The sequence below is a fragment of the Hyaena hyaena genome, unplaced genomic scaffold (assembly GCF_003009895.1).
Source record: "Hyaena hyaena isolate Hyena2069 unplaced genomic scaffold, ASM300989v1 scaffold_127, whole genome shotgun sequence".
NCBI lineage: Eukaryota > Metazoa > Chordata > Mammalia > Carnivora > Hyaenidae > Hyaena > Hyaena hyaena.
Genome location: NW_024080758.1, coordinates 1,532,287 through 1,551,287, shown reverse-complemented (window position 1 = coordinate 1,551,287; position 19,001 = coordinate 1,532,287). Strand labels below are relative to the sequence as shown.

Below are 19,001 nucleotides of genomic sequence, written 5' to 3'. Positions count from 1 at the left end.
TCGCAGGCTCCCTCAGGGGTGGTGCGCCAGGCTGCGGAAGGGGCGTGGCCTCAGTCCCGGGTGGCGGCAACCGCCGCCGCCGGGGCCTCTTCCTGCCGGCGGTGCTGCGGCGGCCGGCCTGCGCGGGGCAGTCATGGTCGCCCCTTGAGTGGGCTGTGGCGGGAAGCGGGGCGGGGCCTGGCTGGAGGGGGCGGCCCGGCGGGGGCGGGGGCGGGGCCGGCCTCTGGCTCGTTCTTCCTCCGCATGTGGCTGGCGGCCGCAGAGCCCTTCAGTCCGCGCACTACTCGCAGTCCGCGCTCCTTCGGGCTCTCCTCGCGTCATCGGAGCCATGGCGTTCTCCGAGAGCAACCCGGCGGCATCCTCCCTGCCCAACGGCGACTGCGGTCGCCCCGGGGCGCGGCCCGGGGGGAACCGGGTGACGGTGGTGCTGGGCGCGCAGTGGGGCGACGAAGGCAAAGGCAAGGTAGTGGATCTGCTGGCGCAGGACGCCGACATCGTGTGCCGCTGCCAGGTGAGGCGAGCGGGCTCTGACGCGAAGCCGGGGCCCGGGAGCGCGGGCGCGGAACCCGGATCCGTCGTCCAAAAGGAGGTGTCACCTTGAGGTGCTCTCTTGCTCGGAGCGGCGGCGACGTGGAGAAATGGCGGGAGGTCAGAGACCCCCCTGACCCGACGGGTTGGGGGTGGCTCCGGAGGAAAACGGGGGTTGAAGGGGCGCCGTTGAGAGACGCGCGATGCCTCGGGAGCTGCCGTCCTCAGCGTGGGGGGCAGTGGCCGGCGCCGGGGGTGGGGCCGGGGTGGGGACGGCATGCGGCCCGAGTTTGAGGAGCCCCCGCCCGAGGCCTTCTCCCGACTCCGGGCGGAGACCCCGCGCGGCCGCAGCCTCCTCCCCCCACCCCAGCCCGGGGAGACCGGGTGGGAATGGGTGGTTTCGAAGCGCCCGGAAAGCCGCTCGCCGCCCCCCCCCCCCGCACCTGCGGGCCCCCTGCGTGCAGACCTTTGCCTCCTCGCGTCCACTTTGTTGACACGAACGCCCGGCCTCCGGGCTTCGCACCGTTAACGGCCCCGGGGTTTGACTCCGCACCCCGTGTATTCATATTAAGGGTAGATTGTTTTTTACTTGCCGGTCCCAGAGGAAAGAATCCTCGCTCCTTTACGCGCGAGGCAAGTAAACACGCGGATGTCAAGCGTGGGATTTAGAAATATTTACATTGTTACGCTCACAGGGAAAGTGAACTTTCGGGAAATGGAACGGTAATGTACTTCCTACGGGGAGACACGTGGTGTTCAGTGTAAGCTTTCTTCTGATTTGTCGGCTGCTTTGAAGCAGCCTCTAGGCTGGGTAGAGGCTCTTAGATAACTATTACCAGTTTCAAAATTCGAAGTAGTTGGGCAATAGCCACTTTCAAAACAAATTGTCATGTATTTGAAATTAACTGCTGTTTACCTCGCCGGAAGGCCCCTTCCTTCCTCGTGAAGGGTGTGACGGTGCCGGGCTGTGTTACGTTGTAACAAGTTAGTAGGCCCAGTTGATTGAAAGCTTTCTACCTGAATAATGTCATTTGAGCAAGCGGAAACTGTCATCTTTTAGGAAGAGCTAAATGCAGATATTCTGATTTGTCGTGTTTTGGTTTTGTTTGTTTACTGTTTTTTGCATGCAGAAACTCATCCTGCCCACTCCTTAGCTAAGACAGTGTCTTAGCATGGCCACTTAGCCCCACCACTACCTCTCTCCACCTTCAGATCTCTCTTCCTCCATCCCTCTGGCGACCCACTTACCTTACTTACTTACCTACCTTCCTCCCAAGCATGTTTACGTGAAAGCCCTGCCCCATATTGCCTTAGGAGCTGCTCCCAAAGCCAGCTTTCGCCTTGCTTTTGTCTTAAAATCAGATCTGGCCATGCTAGAGGGAAACAAGTATGAGAATACCTAACTCTCTCGCTGGGTAGAAAGGGAGAGAGGCTGGGCCTCTTTGTCCCCTTCCGTGTCATCCCTGTGATCTTCCTTACCGGGGAAATAGTAATGCTTAGGCTGGGTAACACTGGGTTGTAAGAAGGTTTGGGGAATGCAACGATCAATGGCATTTATTCTAAAAAATCCTTGATTTCAATATTTCCTTGAAAATTAGTAGAATCAATTTGTAGACCTGAGAAGGTGTTTCTGTGTTATCGTGAACGTCCTCTTGAAAAAGGTCATGGACCAATCTCATCTTATGCCCTTGGAAAGCCTAGAGAGAAGTGACTGGAAGGAGCCAAGTTTGGCTTTAAACTGTTAGTGGAAGATAGAGGAGGAACTTTTGAGCAGACCTGTTAGGCAAACTTTTGTCGCCTGTCAACTCTTGACTTACTGCCATCCTTATATAATTCTAAAGTCTTCCTGTACAAGTGCCTTTTAACAGCTCATCATTGGAAGGACTCTCACTAGTTTTGCTAGTGAAAGTAGTTACGTAATGAATAGATTTAAGCATCTCTCTTGTGATTCACCTTGGTAACTTTATATTATTTGGTCAGCCCTAGTAAGCTGACTCCTACTTGATGAAGTTCTCCTGGCTTATAAAACTGAAGAATATGGAATGTTGACATTCCTAGGGAGTGTATATAGAGCACTGGGAAAAGTCAACGTTAGAAAGACATTTTTAGCTTAAAAATGCCTTGTTTGGTGATTTAAGTTTTGTGTATTACTAGAAATCTGTACTTCGCTAGAACTTAGTATGTTTTTTGTGGTCATATTCATGCCATGAACTCAGATTTTATACAGATTGTGTCTCTAGAAGTAGATACAGATAATGTGTTCATGGTTTGACAACGGAATCATAAAGGAATTTTTTCCCATTTAAAATAAAGTTTTTAAAAGAAAAACTGACATTGCATTTAACTGTAAATATATCAAATGCCTTTTTTGGAAAGAATAGATGCAAAGCTAGTGGCATTTTCATGAACACACTTGAGGCCTATATTTCAGATTCAGGATTTATGCGGAGTTATTTCTAATTTGGTAAATTCTCTAGATTCGTAAATAAATGTGGAGGGCTTAACATCAAAGAACGACCACTACTGATATCTTAATTTTAAGTTGATGTCTTTTAAGGAAAAGCAGTAAGTATAAGACCAACACCAGGCATATTTTATTTATCCAACAATCACCTAATGAGTGTTTTCAGGGCATGAAGGGGAAACCACTTCGTCCCAGAGTCCGGAAGCTGAGAAAGGCAGGAACTGTGTCCACAAGGAGCTTACAGTCTGCTGGACAGTTGCTGCATAAACACGTATTGTCAGGTCGGGATTGCAGGAAGATACTGGTACAGGTTTGCCAACGAGTTAAAGTACCAGGTGTAGGAAGGCCCCTTTCTGGCAGCATAAAAGTAGCTTTGTTGGGAAGTCTGTTGCTGTCACCCTCCCCAACCCCCCCCCCCAGTCCTCCAAAATAAACTGTTAGACTTTATTTTCTTTATTTTGTTAGGTAGAAACTACAGAGGTTTTTAACTGTTACAGTTTCTACCACCTGTTAAGCAAGGTTTATTTCTTGTTCTAGAAAGCAAGCAAGGTGGTCTTGGTTAACCGTGAAGTTGCCTGTGATCGGGAATAGTTAGGACAGTATCCCCTTCCTTTGTGTTTCTCCCCTCAGGGTTTTAAAGTTAATATAAAGAAAAATAGTAACTGAAATTAATAATGAAGGAAAGTGTGTCCTGTCACTTGCTGTATGTAAAGGCTTGCCATGAAAACAAATACAATGAAGAAAATGTTAATTTGTAGTAGATGCTGACATTTGCAGAAGTCTCTCAAACCAGCGATTAGTAAGTTAAAAAAAAAAAAAAGTATAATAGATCTAACAGCAGCAAGCTGAGACTTTTTTCTTGGAATAATCAGAAAAATTGAGAGATAATTTAAAAGGGATAACTAAGGTGTTTTTCTTTTAATTTTTTTAATTCTTTTTTTTTTTTTCTGAGAGAGAAAGACAGCGCGAGCAGGGGAAGGTTAGAGGGAGAGGGAGACACAGAATCTGAAGCAGCTCAAGGCTCTGAGCTTGCTGTCAGCACACAGCCGACACGGGGCTTGAACCCATGAACCAGGAGATCATGACCTGAGCCGAAGTCGGACGCTTAACCGACTCAGCCACCCAGGCACCCCACTAAGGTGTTTTTAAATGCCTTGACTTTATACAGCTAAAATTAGCTCCCAAACCACTTCCCACAATTTTAAAGATGGTAAAGAATTAGCACTTAAGGTAAACTGTTCTTCCAGGTTTATAATAATTGCTATTTCTGTGTCCCCTATCAACAGTTTTTATATAGTTCATAGTATTTCCCAAGTCCAGAGATGTATCCCAGTGTGTGGTGTACTTGGTTAAATCTTGCTTTCTTGGATTACTGTGTTTTCCCTGCTAGAATATAAATTTTCTCAAAAAGAGGACTTAATGCTTTTCTTGTTGTTTTTTTCCATAGCACCAAGTACTTTGTGAGGCAGAGAGGAAGTAAATCCTCAACAGTATTTATTAGGTGTCTGGATCACGTCTAGAAATTTCTTTGAGACCAGTAGCTTAACCCTTTCCTGGATTACTTTTAACATCTCCCTGTACAAGTTAAATTGGCTAATGGCATGAGTTTAAGGTGGAATCTCCAGTATTTGTTGGATTAACATTTGTTATTTAGTATTTTAACTAATACTTTTATATTGTGCCATTATTTTCAGAGGCTTTAATGGTTTATATCAAAGTCTTATCTCTTGGGTCTGCTTGAAGAGATAGCTGATGTTTGTAATTTTTTGTGTGTATTTCCTCAGCATATTTCAGTTGAATGCCATGTCATTCTAGTAAATAGTTTTTGTCTGCTGAGGGCAGTAGATCTGAAAGTTTAGTTAATGAGGGTGTCCCAAGTTGTTTACTATCTAAGTCTCTTCTGTTGATATAGATAAACATAGATAATATATATAATGATATATATAATAGTAGAGTAGGATATAATATATAATTTTTTAATGTATAATCTCTACTTTTGAGGCATAAGTTGTTAAATCATGAGATCATCTCTGTGAGCCTGATCAATATTATTTTGTTTCTTTAATTTTGGTGGCAACGGGTGAGTGAGTTGGGTAATTTCAAATTATCCTTAGGTCAAACTGTTGCCCAGAACAAATCCAGAGTGAAATGGTAAATTGACATATAGCTACTAGCTTTCTATACCTGGACATGAATTTAGCTATATTATCTTTTGGGGACTATGTCGCATTTTGACACTAAAGATCAGTATGGATGAGCCATTCACCAATAAGTGGAGATCAGTGACCATCATTGGATGGACTGGAACTCATGCCATCAGTCAATTAACTTGTACAGGGAGATGTTAAAATTATTTCCAGGAAAGGGTTAAGCTCCTGGTCTCAAAGAAATTTCTAGACGTGATCCAGACTTTAACCGGTGTAAGAAAGGAACACAGGTGGGAACCGTGAACAGAAGACCACTCTGGCTCCAACGTTGGACAGCTGTTTGCATTGAACCAACTTTTGATTCTATGTAATTCAGATTGCGCAGATTTTTGTCTATATTGAGCTTTTTAAAACCTTTTTAAAGGAAGAGTTTTATTCATGAGAAAAATATTTTTTAACTTGATATCTGCAGTTTAATTTCAGTTTTTAAGAAAATGTCTTTATAAAAGTAATGATTAGGTGAACTTTTCTCAAGCTTTTACAAAAGTCACATCCCACATTGTTGGTTTATGCATTGTTTGGTTGCATGTCTGGTCTTCCCATCCATGACCCTGGTGTAGTAAGTATGTGTATTAGAGTTTAGTGCCTACAAAGGGTCTTGATTAGGAACCTAAGATCCTCCAAAGCTTTTCATCATGTGTGTGACATTTATCTGTGCACGAAACTGGAAGGTAACCGTAATAATGTAAGGTAAAGAGGGTATCTTAAGCCTTTAAAAGAGAACTGAGCAGTGTGCTTGGATGTCTTTGTTAAAAAGAAATTCAGATACCCAGTATATGTTTTCTCCTCCTCTCTAGTGTGTCTGGTTACCGTTGAATAGTTTAATTGATCGACTTACCGGTAGTAACTTAACCTGTTCTCCTTTGAAATCATAAGCCAGTTGCAATGATAGGAATGTCTTCATAAGACGGTAGTCATCCTTACTTTATTGCTGTGGATTGACACGTGTTTTAGTTTTGGCACAAAGTGAAATGTTTCCTGTGGAAAGACAGGCACAGGTCTCACACTATATGAAGAAACCAGCACAGGTAATAAGCACGGTCTCAGAAGACTGTTAGGTTTCTAAGATGCTTAAAGACTCGAGGCAGGAAATAGGAACCCTTGCCTGCTTGCTGGCATAGTTGGGAGGCGCGGGGTCTGAGGCACGCCCGCTCTCCGCGGAATCCAGAGCAGTAACTGTCGTGCATGGATGTTCACTTTGAGCTCTATGATTATAGTGCGGTGTTTGTGCATTCAGAGCAGAAGGATAAAGCGAAGACGCACAGACCATGTTAGAGGCCTCAGTGGCCTGAGAGCCTCCAGGCTTGCGCACCAAAGTGTCAGCTCTGGACTCTTGGACACCTGTCGCTGCAGACACCATTGTTTTGGGTTTATAACAGGGCAGGAGGCCCTTTACTGTGTCTTCACCTCCGCTGTCACAGCAGGAACTCAGAGGGGTCATTTGGGGAAGAGGAAGATCTAGTAGCAAGTTCAGTCAGGGAATCAGAAGTCACTTTTTTTTTTTTTTTTTGGAGTCAGTTTTGCAGACTAATGTCATTTCATTCCCTTCCAAACTTTTTCTTTTTTCTTTTTCAATGTTTATTTATTTTTGAGAGAGAGACAGAGACAAGTGTGGGAGGAGCAGAGAGAGAGAGAGAGAGAGGGAGACACAGAATCTGAAGCAGCTCCAAGCTCTGAGCTGTCAGCACAGAGCCCGATGCGGGGCTTGAACCCACGAACCATGAGATCATGACCTGAGCTGAAGTCAGATGCTCAACCGACTGAGCCACCCAGGCGCCCCCAAAATTTTTTCTTTAAATCTCCCTTGGACTTTTGGAGCTTTTTAATTAGAAACTTTTGCATATCACCATTTTCTGATCCAGGCCTTTTATTCTAGAGTTAGGCTTGACAGCCTCTGGTTCTGAGGAGCCATGGAAAGAAAATTGTCTCCTTTCTTAGGCTTAAAACCAAATTGGTAAGTGTACAACTGAGAACAGTTACAAAATAACTGAATAGTGTTATATCATCCCTGTGTGTTTCAGTTTTGTTCTTGACAGCATGCATATTAACATTTGGAAGTGAGTCATTTTTTTATATTCAGTTTGTCACTAGCGCAAGACATGAACTTGAGACAGGCAGCTGTATGCATACGGTATGGCCATTAGTTCGTGTTGTGAATCATTTGGAGTCTCTTGTTTGCAAGCAATGGAGAGAGCCTCTTAGGCAAAATGGGGATTTGTTTGAAGCAAGGGTGGGGTAGCCAGTCCTCACAGTGGCCTCAGGTAAAGGCAGCTCCTGGGAACTCAGCAGCCAGACTGGCAATCTTATCTTATCTTTTCTTTTCTTTTCTTTTCTTTTCTTTTCTTTTCTTTTCTTTTCTTTTCTTTTCTTTTCTTTTCTTTTCTTTTCTTTTCTTTTCTTTTCTTTTCTTTTCTTTTCTTTTCTTTTCTTTTCTTTCTTTTCCCTTTCCTTTTCCTTCCTTTTTCCTTTCCTTTCCTTCCCTTCCCTTCCCTTCCCTTCCCCTTCCCCTTCCCCTTCCCGTTCCCCTCCCTTAGGTGACCTGTGTCCCCTAACTAACTCAAAATCAAATTCCCAATAGGGGAGGATCTTGATTGGCTCAGGCTTTCGGACCAGGTTTCCCAGTAAGGATCAATTACTGTGGACCGGAGGGGGGTGATTACTGTGATTTACAAAATAAAGGAGTTTGTGGGGAAGGGCAAGAAAAGGGACTGAACACATAAAAGGTCTAGCTGAGGAGAGTTAATTTCATATAGGAAAATGCACAATGAGGAAAGACTAGTTCCTGGTTATTTTTATTTGTGAACTGTTTGCTAACAGTCTTAAATACACTGTGGACCCACAGCTTTTCTAGAGGGAAGAATGTTTGGAATTAAGTGGGTTTTTATTGGGGCACCTGGGTGACTTAGTTAAGCATCCAGCTTCTGCTCAGGTCATGATCTCACAGTTCCAGAGTTTGAGCCCCACATTGGACTCTGCTGTCAGCTTAGAGCGCACCTGGGATCCTCCGTCTCCTTCTCTCTCTCCCCTCCCCTGCCCTCTCTGTCTCTAAAATAAACATTTGAAAAAAATGTGTTTTGATTATTTTAACTATAATTAAAACAATGAAAATGACCTATCTTAGGAATGGTTTATAAAACTAAAGCGTATATCAAAAATTTTGATCTTTACCTTTGAGAACATAGAATTTTATTTCTCCTTTCCCTCCCATCATAATGTTCTAGTTTATGTCAATGAGAGACATTTTATTCTTGGTCATTAAGCAGCTTATTTAATATTTTATTTGCATTTAATCTTAAAGCAAGAATAATAGTAGAAGAGAATCAGTAAAAATAAATACCAAGTTAGGGGATGTTTTGTGACTGATGAGACCTGTTTGGATTTTCTTTCATATGTTTATTTTTTACTTCAATATAGTGGATTTGCATTTATTCGTGATATTCAGTATAGGAAAAACATTTAAAGCATTATAAACTTATGTTTTCCCTCAAAGTAACAACACATAGTATGCAGTTATTTTGGGTTCCCACTGGGTTCTTTCTTTTAGAAAGAAATTTAGAGTTTAGAGGGTAAATTTCAAAATTTAAAATGTTTAAGAAATTCAGACATCTGAGAATTATTAAACAATATTTTCTCTATTGATATCATTGATCTGGAAAACATTAATTGCTAGTCCACAGCTTTTTTTTTTAATTAAAAAATTTTTTAAATTTATTTCTGAGAGAGAAAGAGCAAGCGCGTGAGCAAGGGAGGGTCAGAGAGAGAGGGAGACACAGAATCTGAAGCAGGCTCCAGGCTCTGAGCTGGCAGCACAGAGCCCTACACAGGGCTCGAACCCACGAACCCTGAGATCATGACCTGAGCCAAAGTTGGACACTTAACTGACTGAGCCACCCAGGCGCCCCTCAGCTCGTTTGATTGTGTAACAATTAAACACGTTCTGTATTTTTAGTTAAGTAACATAAAACCTACAGCTTTGATAATTAAAAGTGTGAAATGCTACATGAGTGACTAGGATCATGCGTGATGTGAATTTAACAAAACAGCAAGAGATAGTTACGTGTAACTATCAATATGAATATATGAATATGAATATATGACTGTAGTGGGATAATTTATCAAGTTTGTTTTGCAGAAATTTTGCGTTGAGAAGTGAGTAGTACATCTCCGTTAAAAATAGACAAGAAAATATTTGTCTCCTATCATTTATATATTACTCTCTGGCCTCCCCAGTGCTACTTACGAGAATTATAAGTATATATGTTCTATTACATACATATATACATACACGTATATATGTTATGTGTTATAAGTACATATGATTAAGTACATATGTTCTTGTTATTTATTCTTGGCACTCGTAGAGCTGCCCATGTGAGAGGCGTTGTGATCACAGACGTGGAAGCCTGCGGTTCACACACTCTGCCCTCCTGATTCACTGCAGGGTGGAGGGAGGGTGAGGCGGTGGTTGGCAGAGGTGCGCATATCCAAACCATGTTGTGCTGTTTGCTAAGATACTGACCTCTCCTTGGACTGGTATAGTCTGTTTAGAGACAATTGCCTGAGCTCTCAAGGTGAATTTTGTCTATTGCACATAATTTATGAATATTTTAGGTTAGCAGCCAAATAGACACTTCAAATTTGAAGCGGCATCTGTCACATTTTGCAAAGCACGACAGTTTATTAAAACTTGTTTCGTGTATAGATCACCTTGTCAGGAAGCTCCTTATGGGTAACTCCCCTCTCAGTTCACCTCAGGAGTCTTTTCTGCAGAGTTGTGTGTTTGGGGATTAGAAGCAGACCTACCCCAGTTCCCCTGGGGCACTAATGAGCAGATATACTAATAAGCACACTTAACATTTTCTCCCCTAGCTCCTTAAGAGGATAATCTAGGGTTATTCTGGGTATATTTAACCATATTTTCAGGCTCAACCAAATAGAATTTAAATGAGATTTAAATCCTGTGGTAAGCCTGAATATAGGACATTGGTTATTGAAAAGGCTGATTAATGTCTGAATGAGCTCAGCCATTCACTAAGGTGCGATTTTCAAGCCTTTTTGCAGCTGAACTTTTCCAGCCTGAGCCACCACCTGTAAACTTGGAAGAACGTAACGAATTACACCAGTCTATCCCCCAAGCTTCATCTCTCACAACCCGTGACAAACAATCCGCTTTATTAGGTTACTGCCACCGTCACAGCCTATCTGGGTAAAATATTATCTACGAGAGTAGGGTTTGGTTACACAGTAAGAACGTGAGTGGGCAGCACCGAGTTAATAATTGTTTCACCGAATGATTCTATTAGTGCATCTGTAAAAGTAGTTTTGTGTAAATTAGGAGACTGACCTTAGAGGTTTACTCCAAAAATTGTGGTGTAGTTTTGTATCTTAGGCAAATGGTGGACTGAAAAAATAACCGATTTTGCAGAAGTAATAACGCTTTACTGGTTTTGTTGTTATAAAGTCACTCATACTTTATAACAGTTGCAGACAATTTATTAGATTTAGCGGTTTATAACAATTCAGAATTAATAACAAATGAGTGTCTTCATAGCATCTCCAGAAATTTTAATGAGCTTTATATTCCACAAAGATTTCTCCTGAAAGTTTGGGGGAGGTTTCCTAAATCATAAAAAGTCACTATCAGAAAAGCTAATGTTGGCATGAGGGACGGAGTGGAAGAAAAGCTATAAACACCAAGTAAGAATTGTCCTGGGAGTTATTTTTATTTTAGGACTCTATCAGAATTGGTGGCAAACTCGCAGAAGTGTGAAGTCACGATAAAGTATGCACCAGGAAGTGCTACTGTGACATTGTCTCTGAGGACAAGAGGTTGGAAACACCCCGGACGCCTCTCGTGGGAAATGAATTATGCCTGTGACCCTATAAAAAGCTGTACGGTAGGACCTTGAAGAGAATGAGGTGGTTCAGTTTGCAAGGTATGGAACGCGTGCTCAGATTTGCTAAGTAAAAACAAGCTGCCCAAGAGTATACAGTTCGCTGCCATTTGGATGTGTGCAATAAAACAGTATACAGACACCTGTTTGCTCATGCAAATTACCTCCGGAGGTTACACCAGAACCTGGTGGTGACAGTGACGGGTAAGGAGGGGCTGGTGGGCGCATCCTTCAGAGCCTCTTATCATATGCAGATGTTTCTTATTACAATAGTGAGGAAATACACACGCGTCCCCTCGGTATATGGAGCGGGGGAAGTGTTGCAAGTCCCTCTTCCTGCTTCTGTCTGTCCCCTGTCCTGCTCCCGGCCTGTTGTCTTCCAGACTGAAGGCCCCCACTGTCCAGGCTTTTTCTGTATTGTTTTAAACCTACCTGACACAGGCAGATGCTAGTCTTAACGCAGGCAATTCTTTGTGTTTGTGGAGAACAGTATAAATAGGCATTTCCTTTTTTCTTTCTTTGCAAGACCTGTTTTCTGGCAGGTTTTGTGAATTCGTGATTAGTGATGATTTGGTAAAAAGTAAATAACATTCATTTCGTCAAAAATAGCCTTGGGATAATGTTAAACTAGTCGTTCTCAGGACATAGAGTTTTGATTGGAATTTTTTTTTAGTGTCCAGCAAGGATGTTGTTAAAGTATCTATTTGTTGCAAATATATTCCCAGTTTGTTTACTTAAAACTTTTTGTTAATATTATGTAGAAGTTTAAACATATCAGTTGATTTGTGGGTTTTTTTTTTTAATGCTTTTTAAGCTTAGAAATTGGAAGATTTGGGCACCTGGGTGATTCAGTTGGTTCGGCATCCAACTGTTGATTTTGGCTCAGGTTGTGATCTATTGGTTTGTGAGTTCAAGCCCCAGGTCAGGCTCTGAGCTGATGGTGCAGAGCTGGCTTGGGATTCTCTGTCTCTGTCTCCCTTTCTCAAGATAAATGAATAAACTTAAAAAAAAAAAAAGAAATAGAAAAATTATCTGGTCACTTAATAATCAGTCTCCTATGTACCTAATTTTTGTAATCTGACCTCATATTTTGCTTTGTGTTGACTATTTTAGGCACCTGCTTCACAGAGTGGAGATTTCACTGTGGGGTTATAGTGTATTCCTCAGCTTTAAAGATTCCTTGACCCCAGTGTATTACTTTCTCCAGATATGAGCGGATTCGGGGTTGTACTAAACGAACTCACAAGACGGACTTACACATTTAAGAACTGGAGGCTCAAGTTTCGGATTCTGTGTCTCCTCCCCCCCCCGCCCCCCGACCCTCCCATGCTCACGCTGTCTCTCTCTCTCTCTCAGAAATAAATAAAACATTAAAAAAAAAAAAAAAAAAAAAAGAACTGGAGGCTCCGGATAGCCAGTATTTGAAGGAGTTACTTGGAGATTTCCTAGCTGATAAGTCCCTGTAAGAATACAAATTTCAGGTCACAGAGCTGCCTGACAGCATCTTAGTACAGTGGGAATTACATGAATGTTTATGCCAAGTTAGGGCAACTGGCATGATTACTCTTCTGATCTAGGGATTTTTCTGTGTTTGGATAAAATATCACAGATAATGAATTAGATCGCTGCGTATCCTCTATAGTGCCCAAACCAGAATAACTAATTGTTCCCTGTATCTTTTCTCACATTTTTCCTCTTTTAAGAGGGGGAGATGTCTTTCTACCTTCTAGAAACCTGAATTTACTAGTTTTCTAGATCCTGTCAGGAAAAACCACACCAGGGTACTGTGGTGGGGAAAGAGGGGATAGCTGAACTATTGTAAAGCCTCTAAAGAATAAGTGTTTGTGGCAAATATGTACTTGGGTTTTCTTCAGTTATACTGACATTTTAAAAGAAATTACTAATTCACTTTGGAAGGGAGATGTATTATTTGTCATATTTATCGTCTGGGTCAATTGTCCCCTGTCTTATATTTTCAGGGAGGAAATAATGCCGGCCATACGGTTGTTGTAGATTCTGTGGAATATGATTTTCATCTTTTACCCAGTGGAATAATTAATCCAAATGTGACCGCATTCATTGGTGAGTGTATAAACTGAACTGTTTGGGGTTTTTTCCCTCAGTTGATAATGGTGTTCATTTTTCATTATCCAAGTTGATTTCATCTCTCACTGCTCAAATAATCACTGATCCTTTATTAATCTTGACCTTCGTACCTTCTGGAGTATACCTAACTTTGGCTATTTTACAACTCTGTCTTGTAGCACTAATACTTTTTGGAATAATTTGCATTTAACTGTGGTCATTCGCAACCTTAATTTGATAAAGTAGTATTAGATCATCAAATCAGCTTTCCAAACACTGATGCACAGTCAGAAACACAAGAGGTGTTCCATGGATTGATTCTGAACCCTTATAACAATGATGATGCAGTCTGAAGTTTTTTATCCTAGTTTTTTTATCTTTAAAAATGCTAATCACAACCCACTAAGTTGATTTTACGGCCACCAAGAGGGTATGATTCCCCAATTTTAAAGACATCGATTTAGCGTCATAACCTGGCGCAGTTTGCCTAGACCGACCTAACCAGGTTCTTTCAAAACAAGTTTCACTTTGTTTCAAAGAAATTTCAAATTATATTGAATGTAATTTTAGTGTTGTGTATTCTGTGTGTATTTACATTACGCTCCTGTTAAAAACTTGGAATCATTTCTGTGGTAACTCCCTGATAGATCAGATAGTCTATTTGTTTAGTCCTTCATATATCTGCTGCTCCAAATGAGGATTATCACAGATGTCTGTATTTTAGTATCCTTATGTATATCTGTATTATAAGTATAGATATTTAAGGTTTTTTGTTTTTGTTTTTCTGCTTTCCTTTAGGAAATGGTGTGGTAATTCATCTACCCGGATTATTTGAGGAAGCAGAGAAAAATGTCCAAAAAGGAAAAGGTATGAATGACTGACCGCTTTGCCTGGTAACTGGTTTGTTTATTGTAAAGTTTGTTGGAAAATCTCATGCCGGACAACTTAACATTTTGTCTTATACTTTAATTTTTTTTAATGTTTATTTATTTTTGAGAGAGAGAGCGAGAGCGAGCGAGTGAGTATGAGAGGGGGAGGGGCAGAGAAACAGAGAGAGAGAGAATCTGAAGCAGGCTCCAGGCTCTGAACTGTCAGCACAGAGCCCGACTGGGGCTTGAACTCAAATGAAGATCATGACCTGAGCTGAAATCTGACACTTAACTGACTGAGCCACCCAGACACCCTTAATCCCAGTCTTTTGGGAAAGGGTGCTATTCCCCAGAGTAACTCCCTTTTCTTTTTTCTTTTCTTTTCTCCTGCTCTGCAACTAATTCCCCCTCCCCTGCTTCTAACAAAAACATTTCCCCACCATTTGCTTTTGGATTCTTAGAGAAGTATTTTATGTGGCTCTGAGTGACTTGAGTTTAAAGCGCTTTAGAGTTAAACATTCAGAAAGATAGAATTTGTGCATAAGCTTATCTGTAACGAATGACAGATCAGAACATTCCTGTTAAGTATGTATCCTATACAGAAGACAAGATGTATAAGTGAGTACTTCCGTGAAAAAACACTTTGAAACATTGTATCTCTAAAGAAATTAAGGTTTAAAAATTATACAAAATGTTCAGTTAACTGTATCTTTTTTCTCCTTCCCTTTAGGTCTGGAAGGCTGGGAAAAAAGGCTTATCATATCTGACAGAGCTCATATTGGTAAGGGGCACATCAGGCATTTTCTTATAACTGCCTTATTCTCAGAAAGTTATCACATTTGGTAGCCTTTTTTTTTGTTAATTTTACTGAAAACTAAGTAGGATGGATTATAATAATTCGGCTCCAGCGACATGAAATGTTAGTAATTTTTTTTTCTCTTTTGATAAAGGACTAAGCTAAAATTTACCTATGTCTGAAGAAAGAATTAGCTAACCAAGTGAATAACATAAGCGGCATTTCATGAGACATTTCTAATTCTGTTATAAAATAAAGTGTTTTAGGGACACGTGGCTCGCTCAGTTCGTTAAGCATCTGACTCTTGATCTCAGCTTAGGTCTTGATCTCCGGGTTGGAAGTTCAGGCCCCGCACTGGGTGTGAAGTCTACCGAAAATAATAACATAAAATAAACCATATCAAATATGAAGAGCATTTATTTGCGCATTAAAAGGCCTGTAAAAGCAGGCCTTCTGTCCGGCAAAAATATTTAGAGTGACTCTTTGTGTGTAAAATGTACCAGTGTGGCTTTTTCAGTGGTTCAGACTTTAGTCAGTGTAGCCCCCTCATCCACTGTTAGAGCAAACTGGATTCTAAAATTCATTTCGACTAGCTGGCAGTGAGTTTGAAGTTTGTCTCCGCGTTACTGTTCTGCCTTTGAGGTGATAGAATTGTTAATTATCAGTAACTTGATTTTGAGACACTAACAGGGAAGCAACAGAACTGACTGATGCAAACTCTTAAATTGTATTTAAATACAAATGTCTCCCGTAAGAGCAGCCCCATCAAGGTTCTTAAGTATCAGCCAAGTAACCGAGCCTCCAAATTACCATCAGAGGCTTGAAGCCTATGGGTAACCTTACTAACCCAATAAAATGATATCTCTGAAGTAAACTGTGCTGGACTGACATACTTTGGGGGTTGAATTTGCTCGCTTCTTCTAGAAGCTTATTAGATCATTGACGTTAGACCTTTCTTTTCTAATAAAAGCATTTAAAGCTGTAAATGTGTCTCTAATACTACTTTAGCTACATTCTACAAATAGTGACATTTTGTACATTTATTCCCATTCAGTTGAAAATACTTTGTAACTTTTTGGTGATTTCTATTTTTGACCCATGAGTTATTGAGAAATACGTTTAAATTTGTAAATATTGGATGATTTTTCTGATTTCCCTTATTTATTCCTGACTTTGTTGTAGACAGAGAATATACTCAGTGTGTTGTGTTCTCGGTCATTTTAAATTTGTTGAGACTTGTTTTGTGGCCTAGCATAGGGCCCGTTTTGGTTAATGTTCCACGTGCACTAAGAATATGTGTTCTGTTGAGAGTGGAGTGTTCTTTAAAAGTTTTTTTAATGTTTATGCATTTTTGAGAGACAGAGAGAGACAGAGAGTGAGCAGGGGAGGGTCAGAGAGAAAGGGAGACACAGAATCCGAAGCAGGCTCCTGGCTCCGTGCTGTCAGCACAGAGCCCGACGCGGGGCTCGAACTCACAAACTGTGAGATCATGACCTGAGCCGAAGTTGGATGCTCAACCGACTGAGCCCCCCAGGCGCCCCTGGAGTGTTCTTTAAGTGTCAGTTAAACAGTGTTCATGTCTTCTGTGTCCTCGCTGCTTCTGTCTACTTGCTGTCAGTCATGTAGGGGCACCTTGAAACCTCCAAAAATAACTGGGTTTGTTGGTTTCTCTTGTCAGCCCTTGTCAGTTTCTGCTTTGTGTGCTTCGAAGCCCAGGTGGACGGTGTGTCTACTTAAATTTACATTTTTGGTGAATTAACTTTCATTGTGATGAAATGTCCGCATGTATATTGATACTCACAGGCATGCACTGTGGTAATATTCCTCAGTGAGAGAGCCAGCAGGCCTTTCTTAAGATCGGCGTTTGCATGACGTACCTTTTTCGATCTAATCATCCTTAACTTATGTATATTTTTGTATTTGCAGGGCATTTATTATAGACGAAATATAGGGTCTTGCTTTTTATTCATTGTGGCACTGCTGCTTTTAATTGGAGTTTTTAGATCATTTATTTTTATTTTTATTTATTTTTTAATTTTTTTAATTTTTGTTTTTTTAATTTATTTCTGAGAGAGAGAGAGAGACAGCATGAGCGGGGGAGGGTCAGACAGAGAGAGACACAGAATCTGAAACAGGCTCCAGGCTCTGAGCTGTCAGCACAGAGCCTGACGCGGGGCTTGAACCCATGAACCGCGAGATCAAGACCTGAGCCGAAGTCCGACACTTAACCAACTGAGCCACCCAGGCGCCCCTAGGTCATTTATTTTCAAATACAGTTAATTAACATTATGGTTGAATTTATATCTGCTTTTTGTTTTCTATTTGTTCCTTCCATTGTCTTTTTTCCCTCATTTCCTGAGTTCTTTTTGATTTAATATTTTAAATATTATCTGCGCTATTTATTGATGGATTAATTATACCTCCTGTTTTGTGAATTTTGGTAGTTGCTCTGGAATTTATAATATGCAGCTTTAAATCATCATTATCCGCCTTAACATGATACCACGTTTAACCCAAGACTTGTACAAGGCAATGTTTATATGCCCCTTCTCCAGTCCTTTGTGTTATTACTGCCCTACGTTTCATGTTTTTGTTGTTAGAAGCTCTACAATGCATTCTTAAATTTTTGCTTTAAACAGCTAATTTTCTTTTAAGGAAATGTTTAAGTGAGTCCATTGTTGGCCAGTTTTTTACATTAGTATACTTAAGCAGGCATTCAGGGAACCACTACAGTATAATTACACCCTGTCACATTGAAACTCCTAAGAAAATTTGTAATGTAAGAGGTGCTTATTGATGGAAAGAGACCTGAGAAATGGCTCAGACTTTACATTTCTTGAAACATTTGAAATCCAGGTTGTTTGGTGTCTGTGCTTTGATTCAGCGACTATCTGTTGAGTGGCTGCCGTGTGCCAGGCGTAGTGGTGGGCACTGAGGTGTGGCAGGTAGGGCAGACAGATGGCAGACAAGGCAAATATGGAATAAACGCCCCATGGCATGTAATGATGTGTTCTGAGGAGAGAAGGGAGCCGGGGGTCGCGTCTGGCAGTTTGGAGAAGGTGGGTAGCGATTTATAATTTCCGATAAAGTGGCTTGTCACTGCCAAGATGACGTTCGTGTCATCTCCCGAGGGAGGTGACCAATGAATAAGTTCTAGAGACCTCCTGTATGACGCTGAGGCTGTAGGCAGCAGTGTTCTCTTGTGACTTAAACATCTCTTAAGAGGGTAGATCTCATAGTAAGTGGCCACAATGAAAAAAACCCAAAACACAACTTAGAGGAAAGAAGAGCCGAGAAAATAGAGGAGAAGCAAGCAAAGTGGGTGTGACGGATACTGAGGCTCACGTGGACACATTAATATGGTGTAACATTAATCGTGTTCATAACACTTAACTATAATAATAAAAGATGGTGTTAATAAAACTTACCTAGTGAGAATGCATAATTATCTTTTATTTTAAAAATTGGACTGAGTCCCCAAGGCAGCATTTTTTGTTTTCAGTATGTAGGCTATAGACGTTGGAAGAGATATTCACAGCAACCTCACACAAAGACTGTTCTTTCAAAAACAGTATTAGTGGGGGTATTAAAGCTCCGTGCCACGACGAAGCCTTAGGAAAGTAATTATTCTGATTTCACTAATAGCTCCCCAGGGCCTAGGAAAATCTAAGAAAACATTAGCTCAGTGGCAAGGTACTAAATCCAATTTCTGAAAAATATGGTTTGCCTGCTTTCCATCAGCCATTTATTTGTGGTTTGCAAGTTGCCTCTGTAACTAATTTGGGCATAGAACATACAGCAAATATTTAAATGCAAAATGTTTTTTTTATTCAAAAGAAATAGCTTCCTCCAACATCTCGCTTTTTTGCTAAGTCTGAGTTTTAATGAAACCACTGCTAAAGAACTCTTCTGGCCCCTCTAAAGTAAATTAGAATGGTTATTGGCCGTACATGGTAATAAACTAATCCCTAATAGTGTATGATAGCTATTATTAGATGTAAGTAATCATTTTAACCTACCACACACTACAGCAAAATGCACAGAAATTGTACGCATATTTTACCCCTCTAATCACTGTCTACCTTGTTAAACAAAGCCTTTCTAGTGCCCTGAGAAGCTACTCTGCTAGCCAAGCATGTAAAAGACCCGTACACTGAT

At 41.1% G+C, this 19,001-nt stretch overlaps 1 protein-coding gene across 2 annotated transcripts in view; it reads left to right on the top strand.

Moving 5' to 3' along the window:
* The first annotated feature begins 231 nt into the window (after window positions 1-231).
* ADSS2 (adenylosuccinate synthase 2) overlaps window positions 232-19,001 on the top strand; it is a 34,864-nt gene continuing 16,094 nt past the window's right edge. Inside the window, exons 1-4 of one of the 2 annotated variants that reach the window (XM_039237485.1) lie at window positions 232-511; window positions 13,073-13,175; window positions 13,977-14,045; window positions 14,778-14,828. In XM_039237485.1, the coding sequence (XP_039093416.1) occupies window positions 329-511; window positions 13,073-13,175; window positions 13,977-14,045; window positions 14,778-14,828 (406 nt within the window). In that variant the 5' untranslated portion in view covers window positions 232-328. The remainder of the gene's footprint in view (window positions 512-13,072; window positions 13,176-13,976; window positions 14,046-14,777; window positions 14,829-19,001) is intronic. The other variant, XR_005529358.1, reaches the window with a different exon arrangement.